The following is a 14,004-nucleotide window of genomic DNA, read 5'->3' on the forward strand; positions in this document are numbered from 1 at the left end:
AGCAGCTGAAATAGATCCAGCTCTTGACTTCTGGCCAGTGTGCTGAGATTCAGCCTTACTTAAACCGAAAACACTCCAGTCAAACAGAGAAAATGATGAGCTGTGCCAGCAAACTCTTAGATTTTATATTTTAATAAACCATGCTGGTAGCCTCTTCCTGTGCAGTTCCTAGCTTGTATTGGAAAACACCAGTGACTTTAGGGGGGAAAAAAACTGCATAGCAATGTTAAAACAACATTTGTGGTTAAAAGGTTATACCTTTTGTCAAATGTTCTTTTCTAAATTACCAATTTTACCTACATTACCATGCCATGCAGATTACACATGCTGAACAGATTTTTTTATTTCTGTTGCCTGGCATCATCTTATAAATGAAAGAGGTTTATGAAGGTTCTGATGTGTTTATTATTAAGCAACAACGAGTCATTTACATACAAATAAATCAGCAGTTAGTGAGGCAGGGCAGTAACTGAGGGTTTGGATAGTGATGAGCTCTGAAAATAGAGGCTATGCTAAACTGCATTTTCTTGAGGTGATGTACAGGCCACGTGTTCCTACTTTGTAAGAAAGAAATATATATGAAACGGAGCTGCCAGTACTGATGGAGTTGTACTGAAGAAAGTAGAAATGAATTCAAGATTACTCTTCAGGAAAGTACTTGTCTGTGACTTGGACAACGAATTGAAACTAGTGTCAGAGCCACATGATAGTGTGGCCATGGTCAGTCTTTCATGCTAGTCCACTACCTCTTTGCAGAACTGGTCTTCAGCATTTTACTTCACTGGCACTTTCACTAGCAGTTATGGCTATGGAATAAGCACAGTATGAAAAGTATCACGAATAATTTACTTGGTATCTCAACATACTTTTATCCTTCTGCTTCCCATTTTTCTGAATCTAACCCACTGATGTCTTTTCAAACATCTGTTGAGAATTTTGGTTTGTTGCGCCCAAGTCAAGACTGTGAAAATAGTTTTTTGTGAAGTACGATAATCTGCTTTGGGGATGGTAATTAAATTACTGGGAAACTGCAAATCTTTCTTCCTATCACCACTGGACTGTCGACACCTTCAAGAAGCAACTCCAGATAAGGATAGATCCAGTCTTGGTGTAACGTAGTGATTTCAAAGCCTTCAGCGTGTCGTGTAACTGGGGTGTGTGTGCAAACCACTGTAAGCAGGGTGGTTTGTTTTTTGCTTTTTTTTCTACATAGGTAAAAGGCAGTATTTGATCAGGGTTGATGGGCACGGCCCACAGAAGTCTCAGTTGTAATCTGCTTCCCACCTTCCGTGTTCAGTACTTGGAGCAAAGTCTATGAGTATTGCAGATCAAAACTGATTTTTTTATCTGGACAGGTTTGCTTACTGATATTAATAATTGTTTAGCTAGTACACATCTGTTCAGTGTCCTGTATAACTAACTAATAATAGAACAAAATCAAAATGCAAACGTTATACATCAATTAAAACCCAAGCCCCTTTTTTAGTATTGAAACACACACGTGGCAGAGACACAGACTCCTCTGTGTAGGCTTTGCAAATTCATGGACAGAAGACATTTTGCTCCAGAGACAATAGTCTAACACAAAACACCATGGGTGCTAAAAGATGGTATAAGGAAACAGAGAAACAACTCCAGTTCTTGTGGTAGATGTTTCCCACATATTGCAGAACCATTAACTCCATTTTGTTTGCTATGTACAAAATTGAGGTTTTAATAGATTTGCTGCATTGTTCTGCTGCATGTAATAAGCTAGAGCAGTAAAAGGCAAACAATATTCCAGAGATTTAATAACTTCAGAATCCTGATCCTCTTGATTATGCATATTAATGTTTCTTGAGAGGAACTGGGGGATTTTTAGTTCGTTAGTAAATAAAACTTCAAGCTCTTACCCAGAAATCTGCAGGCTTGGGTTATACAAAAGCGTATTTATTTTAAATATGTATTTGTATACATAATGCTCTCAGAAAAATAATCTAGAAAAATAACTATTTCAACAACCTTGGTTTCTAGTGCCAACTTTCAACACATTCCATTTACAGTTTAGCTACTATTCTTTGCTAATAAAAAGGACTTATTTCAAACATGTTTTGCATTTATTGCATCTGTGAACACTGAGTATTTTTTTTTTTTTTTGCTGGTTGTTCACTTCTGATGGCTTAGGTCAGTGGTGAAGTAATGTATCAGAGCAGTGTCACATCTTTAAATCTCATCAGCTGAATTAACATAAACGCCAGTATGCATTAATGTTCGTAAGCGTCCTGCAGTGCAGGTTAATGAACAAGGGGATCCATGCGTTTAAGTTCTTGATTATGAAAATGTGGTCACAGATATCACACGTGGAGAACTTGTTCAGAACTGTGCCATCATCTGCTTTGTGGAGAAACTGCTGGTCTCCTCAAAACAACATCCATTAAAGTTACGGTGCAGAGAGTTTTGAAAACATCTTAGTAAATTCTCTTAGATTAATAACTAAATTATTCCCAATAACTCTTTGCTTTCTTATAACAGCAATAGGCAATGTAGACAGTGCCAATAAGGTGTAGCCAGGCAAATTTTCACTCATTTTTATTATAGTTGGATTAAATTGCAATGGCTGGTGTGGGATTTTGGTCTAATACGCAAAAATACACTCAAATCCTCCAGCGATTCTGTAGTAAAAAGGTAACAAACTTTATTCACTTGGTTAATTTGTGGTACTAAACAGCCGGTACTGCAGCTTTGAAAATGGTTTGGAACCATTTATGCATCAGAAGCAGTGCATGAACTGGACTAAGCATTGGAAGTTAGGGTGAATCATCAGCTCTGGAGTATCACAAAACAATGGCCAAGAAAGAAAGGACTTTAAATTGTAATTGAAGTACAATTACACTATGAACTCCATTTAGTGCTGTTAACAAATCTCAAAGTTCGGTAAATATTTGTTTAAAAGTCAGTGTTTAATGTTATGCTAAGTGTATCTGCATCTGACATTGATAGAGTAAACCAACACTCCCCAGGAAGCACCATCATCTGACTTCCAGCACGAGTCATGAAAATAAGCTGTAACCCAAAGTTACCATCATGAAGATTGTGTAATAGCCAAGAGTTTTTAAAAAATTATGTAATTTTTGAGGACTTTGCCAGCATCTCCTTATTTTTCATGCTTATGTATAGAAATGATGGATCTTGGTTGTGTGTTTGCTTCTGCTGTAGTACCTGGTTATCCGGGCCTTACACGTGGAGCTGCTGAGAACATAATTGATTCCATGTCTTAATTAATTTAGCCAGTAAATTGATTGCTGGAATCTGATTTCCTTAGCTGATAAGCTGCTGCCAGAAGGTTCAGTTTTGCCTGTTTCATGGAAAAGCTTGTATTTGTAGTTCTCTGCTTGACTTCTGTCAAGCAATTGACAAAGCAGGCTTGATGAGGACCTTTCCTTGCCCTTCCTTTGAAAAGTCCTCTTATAGCTCCCTGCCATTTTCACTTGAATACAATTCAAATATTTTCAGAAGTAATTTTTAACAATTACACCTTTTGAAAAGTTTTCCTGTTCCCATCCTGTCGTTTGGAGCTGTGATTCTCAAATGCATAATCCTGTAACTCTTCATCTAGGAGATGAGGTTGAAGTGAGGTGGGAATCAACATCTTCTCCCAAATAACAGCAACAGGTTGAGAAGTTGTGGCCTTCAATTGCATGAGGGGAGGCTTAGGTTGGATATTTGGAAAAATTTATTCTCAGAAAGTGTGGTCATGCACTGGCATACTGGCACTGGCCATCCAGGAAGGTGTTCACCATTCCTGGCTGTGTTCCATAACCACAGAGACATGGAACTGAGGGACACGGGTAATGAGCATGGTGGGCTGGGCTGGGGTTGGGCTTGGGGATCCTAGGGATCCTTTCCAGCCTGAATGATTCTATGATTCTATCTTTTGTATTGTCTTAATCCCTCTGCTTTTGCTGTCGTTGCAAGCTTGACTGCTCAGTACTCCATTTTGTTGGGGGGTCTTGAGGCACCATTAAAACCTGTGATTAAAAGTCTTTGGAAGTCTGGTTGAAAATGGTCAGCTCTGCAGCTGGAAGGGAAGCCTTCATGTGAAGGTCTGAAGTCCTCAGCTGGCTCAGGGTCAGTCCCATGGGAAGATTTTGCTTCAGAGAAAAAAATAAAGCTGTCAGAATGTTTTATTCTTGCATAAATATGATGAAAGTAAGTATATGGAAAAATATTTGTAGACTGGAAGAAAACAGCATGCTGGATTGCTGAAATTCACTGTAATTGGTCTAATATTTCTGTCTCGGCCACAAGCAAGTTTTTAGCTCCATGGAATCGAATTCACAATCCACAGAGTCACCATGGCCTGTTAATATTACACAGTATTTTCTGATTTTTATTGTGCAATGCAGAATAAATAACTCAGACATGTACGAAATAAGGCAGCAACTCTGTTTCTGCATTGTCAGCCCTCGTAGAATTAATTTGACCTTAAAAATGAAGTCTAAAACACATTAATGTGTTTTAGTGTGTAATTAATAAGTGTAAGCTAGGTTTGCAATGCTTGGAAGTTGCTGAAATTCAGATAATTGGCGTGACAGTCATGATTTGCTCTCATTAAGGTCACTCTGGCCTTTTAGGCAGTGGTCACAATACAGAACTTAGACTGACTAGCATTGTTTTATAGTAAGAATATTACTGCTTACAGTGGAGTTGAGTATTTGGCTTTGTTAGTGAACTGTACTGGTTTACAGGATAGTAAACTGTTGAAATGAAAACGCAGCTTAGGTAGTGTTTTTGTCTTTTGAATCTGCAGTAACTTGAATGTAATCTTATGCAAAATATATTCAGGAAATAGATGGAATAATCTGTTTGAGTCAGTTTACTTAGTAGCTTTAAATTTCTACTCGACTTGGTAACACGGTATTATGCATTTTTGAAGAAAAATTTTTATTCACATTTTGCATAAGGAATGATGCAATTTGTGCTCACTGCTTATCTTTCTTTTTAAGATTCATCCCTGAGTCTTCTCTAACTTCACGATTGCATGTTAATGTGCCTCTCCCAGCAATCTCTGAGCTGCTTTCTGCACCTTCTGCAGTTCTGCTTCTAGTCTTGGTATGCATGGTGCATTGCAACAGTGAGTAATTAAAAGTTGCCTGAGTGACCAAAAGGGGTGTTTGAAACAGCCCAGAAGCGTACTGGGTATGCACTTAATATTCTTAATTGTCAGTTCGTGTTCTGGCTTCTTGGATCTGAAGCAGTCAAGAATTGCGCTGTCTTCAGAGGTGCAACTTCAAAAGAATTGTTGTAGCTCGTTTTGTCTTCTGGAAGAACATCTAAAAGTGAAATAATACCTCTGTTGACCTCCCATCTTTAGGATTATATTCCATTTTGCATGGTTTTAGCATCTTGACTTAGGATAAACTGGATATGGCTGTAGGAAGTTGTTTCAGTGTCACTGAACTAACATTTTCCCAGGAACGGCTAGATTTGTTTGTATTGCATCCCTGAAAAGCAAGTCCTTGGAGAATTATCACTATCATTTACATCTATCCATTTGGCAGGTAGTTCTCCATCATAATATTACAGGATAATAAACTGAAGTAGATTAGAATAATCAGATTTTATGAGGGCTCAGAAATTCTCTAAGATTTTATACTCGCTGTTTTATGTGCCTCTCCCTCAGATGTTTCCAGAACAGTGAGCCATGCTCGGATTTGAGCACTGTTAATATAGACAATATATTTAGCATATTGCATTTGCAGGTAAGCAGAAGATTTTGCAGGTTGCTGTGAGCTATGCCTGAGAACCTATGAATTCTGTATGCACAAGAAAGGTTTTCCATTGGCCCCTATCCATGTTTACTACTAGAATAATAAGAATCAAAACACAATGACTTATTGTTTCTGCGTGGCACAGCAGGGTTAGCAGATTTTGAATGCATTTGTCAAGTGATTAGTCTGCTTGCTTCTAAAAGCTGAACTGCAGATCATAAGCCAGTTGAGTGATTTCAGGCACAAAGCCCAAAAGCTGTTTTTTGTGAGGTATCTTCAGGAGTTGCCCTCATTCTACTTTCAAGGCTATAATTCTTCCGTTGTATTTTATAAGAATCATTGATAATATTTAGATAAGAACATATTCCCTCTTAGAAACATTCTATTTTTGAAAAGCAATTTGAAAAGTTGTTTTTTTCTTGCTAGAGTAACGGAACAGCAAAAAGTTGGCTGATGGAGAATATCCTGACCATTTCACTGTACTGGTTTTTGTGACTTGTGCTTCCTGGGTTTTAATTAGGAACTGATTTTTTTTTCATGTTTCATTTTAAGTGTACTCTTATTTTCATCTGAGTTGGTATTTGTATACCCCAAGGCATACTGGTCTTTCTTAATGTGTGAACGTAGTATGAAAGAAGCAATATGCAAAAAAGCACATTTCAACATACTGCTTTACATAATCATAGAATGGCCTGGGTTGAAAAGGATCACAATGCTCATCCAGTTTCAACCTCCCTGCTGTGTGCAGGTCACCAACCAGCAGCCCAGGCTGCCCAGAGCCACATCCAGCCTGGCCTTGATTGCCTGCAAGGATGGGGCATCCACAGCCTCCTTGGGCAACCTGTGCCAGTGCCTCACCACCCTCTGTGTGGAAAAACTTCCTCCTAATATCTAACACACAGGGGATGGGTGTCAGGCATCAGCTGGCATAGTGTTAAATATAAAGCAACCTTTATTATGTACTGCTTAGCAGAACATATTTAATCTTAATTTATTTTTTCAGTAACAATATTGGAGCCCAATTTAGTTATATTTTCTATTTAATTCTCTATTTAAACCCATTCTGCTTGGGTTTAAATTATGACTGAAGGGGTCTTTATGACTGAAGGCAGCATATGCCTGATGTTGCCTCCAGAGCATAAGCAACCAAAAGCTGATTAAACTTAGGGTTGGTATTGTGGCAACAGAAGTTCCTATTCACTTTCCTTAAAAGTTCTACTGTATGCCTGGGGTTATTTCACTGACACATAACATTTTGTGAATCCCTTTTCGGATGGGATTAAGTTATATCTATGTATTTAATTATTCTTGCAGAAGATTATTTTATCATGTAAGTTTTTATTTTTGGAATCAGTGGAAAAACATTCACTTAAACCAGGCGAATTTTTAGGTGTTTCGGCAACTGAGGACTCTATCGTTCCTTTCAAAATGCATTCTATGAATCAAGAATCAACATTTGTAGAAAAGCCCAGTCAAATACAAGTTTGTAGGATGGAATATATCTGGGCTTAAAGTTTCCCTGATGATAAACTTTGTTTATTGCCAAGCCTCTATGCATGTAGTTTGTGCTTTACATCTTTAGCTTTCAAAGTCTGCATGATGCATATGACAGTGACTTTTCAAGATAATTGGTGTTTCCTTGATTACTCAGGAGGGCATTCTGCTGCCTGCAGGTAGTGCTCTACAGCTGTGCCACAATCCAAGGAGGTTTGACCTGCAGCATGGCTTGGCAAGCTCTGCTTCAGCAAGCACTTGGCTGCAGTGTTCAACAAATTTGCTAGAACCTGGGCAGTAATAACTGTTTAATGTAGCTATAGAGCTAGTGCTAGCATGGGTCTGATTCCAAGGAGGATAATGCAGTGACTGTGCTTGATGTAATGAGTAAAAGTAGACAAAGTGTGTAAAAATATGCCAAACAAGAACCAAGTTCAGCTGAGCCAGTGAGTCTATAGGGGAATTCAAGGTACAGTAGCTTTAGTTACTGTAAGAAATTGAAGCTGGGGCCAGGAACGCTTGCGAGCCAAAAGATGAACTCATCCACAGTATCAGGCTTCAGAATTATTTAAAAGCAGTGAACATCAGCAGTGAGCAGCTCAGAAAGTGCTCTTGGCAGGAGATTCTTTATGAAGGCTTGGCAGAAATCCAGGTCAGGACACAAACTTACAGTCAGCCTAGAAGTGCAGTAAATATAAACTTTCCAATTTGAGAAGTTAAAATAACTTTATGGCTGTGTCACCTCCAGGAGCTACGCTTGCACGTTTTTCCTCGGTGAACTTTGAGAAAGACGGAGAATGTGATAGAAGAGGTGGTGGGACGGGGAGCCTGTTGGGATGTCAGGAAGGTATTGGCAGCACATCAAAAACCTGATGGGTTTCAAAGGGGCAGAGAGGGCTACAGCGAAGTGCCTTTGACTTTAGTGTTGTATCTAAAGCGATTGCCAACCATAATTAGCAGAGAATGCAATCATAGCAAATACCGCGCAGATTTTCTTCCTTCAAACCACTTTTTTCCTAGTTAAGCTTTAAGAAATACATTGTACGTTTAATGTTAGGAATCGAAACACAGATAAAAGAAATGAAGTCATTCCCAACTTTGTAAAACAGACTTCATTAAGTTTCACATAGTAAATTCAAGCAATCAGCAGAAAAGTGGGAGTTACTGTGGATGAATAGGGGGACGTTCTAAGAGTGCCTTGCTACAAAAAGCATTTAATGACCCCCTTTGTCTTTACTGGAGCAGAAAGAAGAGCCAGAAGGGAGCGTTTAGCTTTTCCATAGTAAGGGTTACATTTGAATAGAGATTTGCCTTAGAAATCTCTTTGTATTCCTCCAGACTATTTGTTTAGCTTACTTGTGGTGAGTTCAAAGGATACTTACATATGAAAAGCAGGTGAATTCTATTTCTCGGTCTTCAGTAAGCTTCAGGTATGTAAACTAAGGCAAGGCAGCAGTAGGTGACCAGTTTGCTTCCCAGAGCTGGTGCCTTCTGTGCTTTAGGTCTGTTGCCATTTGTGAAACATGCTGTAAAAGTTCTGTCTCTTTTTGTTCCCTTCTAAATAAAGACAGTTTTTGCCCATTAAGTAGCCACTGATTTGCACAGCAGTTGGTTTGCTTTGATGTTGAGTTGCGTGGAGCTTGGTGCAGTGGTTACTGTCCTTGTCCAGTCAAGGGAGCTTGGTGTGCTTAAACATGAACATGAACACACACCATGTTGTATCATGGGGCAGATGTTGATGTAGTATTTATAGCTGGCTGGTTATACTTACCTGTGCTGTGTCTCTTCAGTCAGAATCCTGATCCCCCAACCTCCCCAAAAAAAGGAATTTTTGAGTTGTCTCTATGTGCTGATGTTCTAGTATTTCTGCTGTTGTTTGAATTTCTGTAGTTCTGTTTATGTAGTCATATTTCAGCTTCTGTGTTTGACGCTGACATTGATGGCTATTTAAATCCGAAGTTCGGAAAAGTTCAAGATTTTTACCAGCATTTTGCAATACTATTATGAATTTCTATAGAAATTCTTTACTGTGAGGGTGATGAGACGCTGGAACAGGTTGTCCTGAGAGGTTGTGAATGCCCCATCCCTGGAAGTTTTCAATACCTGGATGGGGCTGTAGCAACCTGGGCTCGCCACCCAGTGGGAGGTGACCCTGCATATAGCAGAGGGTTGGACTTGGATGATCTTACAGGTCCCTTCCAACCCAAACCATTCTATGATTCTGTAGGAATTTATCCTGTAGTTGCTTCAAGCATGTATGTGAGACACATTCTCTCATTTACTTTGGAGTTTTCTAGCACTGTGGATCCAGTTTTTCTGACACATAGCAGCCGTATAAAGTTACTATTTAGCAACAGTAGAATCAGTTGGATTCATGAGTGTCATCTGAAATCATAAGAATGAGAAAGTTTTAACTGGTTCGTCATTGCTCTTAGACTTCTGGTTGTATGAAGTCTTAAGGGTTCTGTGGATTGAGTTAAAGAGGCTCAAGAATGGTGCATACACCTGAAGGCTTCAGGAATTGCATTCAACCCACTGAGCTACTGTGTACACTGCTGCCTCTATTCCTGCCTCTGTAGAGCTTGGTGTCAGGCTTGAGCAAAGGGCCTCTGTTCAGCCTTATTCTACTGGGGAAGCTCAAAACCTCGTATAAGTGAGGAAGAGAAGGGGTTGGCTCAGGGCGTGAACCTGGAAAGATAATTTATCATCTCATGCTTACCTGACACAAAAAAAGTATGGAGCATTTTGCTGTTTTTTACCCATTTCCCCTGTCAGAGAAAGGGAGTGTTTTGGGCTGGTGGTTTTTATAGAAGTGTGTAGTAATGAAATGCAGTATGGCAACAACAGGAAGACTTTTCTGGTCAGTTGTTTGAAATTATTTCCCAGATAAAGTTTCACTTCTGGCATTGGTCTCCAGTGAATATTAAATGAATGTGAATTCTAAAGTGAAGCAGTAGAGATACTTTCAATAATACTATACAATTCTGTTAGAAATGATTGATGCTTGATTTTTTTTTTTTTTTCCCCACACATTACTTTGCAAACTATATTTTCAACCATAATTCAAGAAAATAGATTTGCAGATCAGCTCTACTTTCATCTGCTCTTCGTCTGTGGGCTGGTTTTATTACTTCAGGTAGTTTCCATTCTGCATATTGAAGTTAATTGCAAAAATTAAGATCATAGGGACAATTTATGTAACTAATTTTTATTGCTTCTGATTCTCTTTGCAGTTGATGAAGATGGTATTAAGGAACTGGGCAGAGTTAGAGTACTTCACAAGAGAACCATAATGCCTTACAGTGTGTACAAGAAGAGGAGGAAGGGGCCGAGCGATGAAGCCAGCATTCAGCAATATGCAAGTTTGGTTGGACAGACATGTTCAGAAAGAATGTTGTTGTTTAGAAGTTGAGAAGCCATTGAGTGACATTTTGATGGCACAACCATCATTGATTGCACTGCCACTGGATGATGTCATGTAGTTGTGTGTTGGTATCCCTACTAAAGTAACAGTACAGGTATATAACTGGGCTTGTGTGAATACATGGAACTGTGTTTAAAGACAACTCCAGTGAACCTTTTGACAATACAGCAAGGCTTTAGCAATATCAGCTTAGAAAAACGTGCTTGCAATACATTTTAATTAAATAGTTCTTGCCTTTCTTTGCATTTTGAATAATCTTAAGTATCTAAGCAAAATGAAAAACAGGCTTTTTTTCTGCAGACAAAAGTTGGCTCTATTATCTCTATTAATAAATTTCTGTTAATGAGAATTAAATCACTAGTGTTTTCAAATAGCAGCTTGGCTATCTGTTATATAAAATTGCCATTAAATTTGTACTCGCGTTTAAATGTTCTTAAACTATTGCAAGAGAATTGAGATTTCGTTACTTTCCAATTGGAAACCTGGCATGATTTAATTGTATTTCAACACTGTATTTAAAAACAGGAAGAAATTATTTTCACTGCACATTCTTCAGTTGTTTAATATAGCAGGTTAGCATCAGAGCATCTACTGAGTATGGAATCATAGTTGATTCTCAGTGGCAGGAGATGCAGCGCTTTGGAAAACCTTCCCTTTCAGAGACAAAACAGAGTAGTTGCACTATAAATTTACCAAAGAGATGCAACCAAGTGTCACGGAGTTCTGTGAGGTTTTATGTTGTTGGTTATTTGTTTTAAGCCTTATCCTTTATCTAGAAAGAGTGGATATTTTAATGCATGGCACTGATGTGCAATAGAGTTTGGGATATTCATCTTACAGCTCTTCAGTGCGCATTTCAGAACTGTGCTAAAAACATGAGGTACCACTGCTGATGATCGTTGCAATTTTTTCAGCAGAGTTGTATGGGGAGAATTGCATATCCTATTCCTTGGTCTTTGTGACTGTTCTGCTTATGCCACAGTGGCCCACGGGTTATTAACATCTTCAATTGAATATTTATCTTGGAAACAGAAAGATGTGATGTGTTACCAAAGCACTTTATTGCTGATGTACTAATGCTTTCATTAGTGGACTGCATCCGTATCAAGTCATACAGGGGAAATAATATGGTTTTATATTCACCAACAACATTATAACGATCCCAGTGTGTTTGTAATTTGCTTATCTGGGGTGACACGAGCTACTATTTACCCTGAATCAACCTGAAGTTTCCTGTTAACCTTTGAAGAAGGAGAATCTTATTCAAGAAAATATGTATACACGTTTCTTTTTCCCCAGAAGGAAATCAAATTCAACTTTAATCTCTGAAGGTTATGTCTTGTGTCAGCTGTGGGCTTGATTTAATTTTGAACCCTTGGCCAGTGTCATTAATCATTGATTTTTATGTGAAACAGCCACAAGAATGTAGAGATTCAAGTGCGTTGGGGATTTATTTTTCCCCATGTCAGTTTGGTCACTGCAGTATTACAGGTGATGAGTGCAGGTTCATCAGTAACTCTGAAATGTGTTAATTGCTATGTATTGTATCAATCTACTGCCACTTTGCAACAGAATTGGTTGTTTCTGCCAGCCTTGTGGCTGGATGTACGCGCGTTATCTGGAACAGCGAGGTTTCTGTGTGCTGAACAATCTGTGTCTGCCCACATCTCACCTAAGCCTACTGCTACAAGACTACTAACTGCTATTTATGGCCGTTGTAAGGAGTTGTTTACTGTGGGGAAAATACCTCTTACCACTTGGTGAAATGTTGGAATAGCGTAACATTTTCTGCCTATGCTGTGTGTTGAAATGTGGTGATGCCCGTAGAGCTTAAAAACAAAACGGAAACCTGTTTGTTTGATATAAAATCAGTCAAAAGGCACAAAGAAAATCCACTATGATTTTCAAAATGTTAAAGGTAATAAAACTCATTTACTGAAGGATTTGCTGAACCTGGGAGTTCTTTACTGTGAGATTAGGAGGTGCTGGAACAGCTGCCCAGAGAGGCTGTGGATGCCCCGTCCCTGGAGGTGTTCAAGGCCAGGCTGGATGGGGCCCTGGGCAGCCTGGGCTGGTATTAGATATGGAGGTTGGTGGCCCTGCATGTAATGTGGAGGGTTGGAGCTTCATGATCCTTGAGGTTCCTTCCAACCCAAGCCATTCTCTGAATTACAAGGGAGCAGACTTAGGTTAACATCCAGAGCTTGGAAGAGCTCTGTCCCCTGTGCCCAGTGTTTATTGCTGATTTGCCTTCCATGGATGTAACAGACTTTTTTTCTGATCCTCTTTTCTCATCAGGAGCTTTTAGGGACTACAGTTAAAGAAAAGTGAGGTATGTACAAAAATGAGAATGGAGTACAACTTGAAGTTGTCGTTAGTGCGACAACAAACTGTAAACGACCATTTCCTGTGAGTTTCTAACATGGTGCTTTCATTTTCTGACCTCCACTGAAACTGCAACAAGATGGGCTTTTGATTCTTATTGATAAAATTTCAAAAAAAGTCAAAATTGAGATGAATTCAGAAATTGAGCTCATCTGAGCTCATGCTGCTATCTGACATGCTTTGTTGGTGTTGCTTTAGAAGAAAGTTAGCACAGTATTTTCCTGGGCTATTTTAGAGGTGGAATGGAGTCGTGAAGATAAAACTCTCTAAGCTTTGGCATTGATTTCAGTGGAGCTGAAAATTCACCACTACTTTAATTTTACTTAATGAGATTTCACATAGAATTATTAAAGATATTTAATTTAGTACCAAATACTTTATAAGGATTTGTTTTAGTGTAATTCGTTTGTGAGAGTTCATATCTAAAGTAAGGTTGCCTTGTTATCTATTGCTAAATGAGCATAAAATGGTGGTAAGAATATGCAGAGCTGTGACCAATGCTAAAAAAAAATATCATGCTTTATTTTAATTGGAAATAAGTGGGGAGCTTATGCATTTCCAGCATCAACACATTTCAGTGAATGCAAAAGAATTCGCATGTTGAGCTTGTAATTGCTTTTCAGCAGACCTGTTTGACTTGTAAGTATAGCAAATAAAGCTATTTCTAGTCTCTGTGAGTTATCATAAATAATTAACAGCTTTGAGTGTGACTTCCATCTTACTTTGTAGGAATTAATTATCCTGGTTGTTGAAAAGCGTCCGGTGAACAGCAAAACTGGAGAAGTCAAAGAGCAGCAGCGATTAGAAGGTGTGCAAATCAATTCAAAATGTTTGCCCATATTTTAGAACTAAATTTTACCTCTATGTAGGCAGTGTAGGTAAGAGTTGACTTGTATGCCTTGAAGCAGAAGCTCTATTTTTTTCCTCTGAGTAGAATAAAATATAGCTGTA

At 38.6% G+C, this 14,004-nt stretch overlaps 1 protein-coding gene across 6 annotated transcripts in view; it reads left to right on the top strand.

Annotated features, from left to right (window-relative positions):
- Positions 1–12,608, top strand: part of ATE1 (arginyltransferase 1) — a 69,941-nt gene extending 57,333 nt beyond the window's left edge. For all 6 annotated transcript variants that reach the window (XM_042818018.1, XM_042818015.1, XM_042818013.1 and 3 more), the window contains one exon: positions 10,478–12,608. In XM_042818018.1, the coding sequence (XP_042673952.1) occupies positions 10,478–10,656 (179 nt within the window). In that variant the 3' untranslated portion in view covers positions 10,657–12,608. The remainder of the gene's footprint in view (positions 1–10,477) is intronic.
- The last annotated feature ends 1,396 nt before the right edge of the window (positions 12,609–14,004 follow it).

The sequence above is a fragment of the Centrocercus urophasianus genome, unplaced genomic scaffold (genome assembly GCF_019232065.1).
Source record: "Centrocercus urophasianus isolate 14NV4802_14NV808 unplaced genomic scaffold, USGS_Curo_1.0 seq_17, whole genome shotgun sequence".
NCBI classification, from domain to species: Eukaryota; Metazoa; Chordata; class Aves; order Galliformes; family Phasianidae; genus Centrocercus; species Centrocercus urophasianus.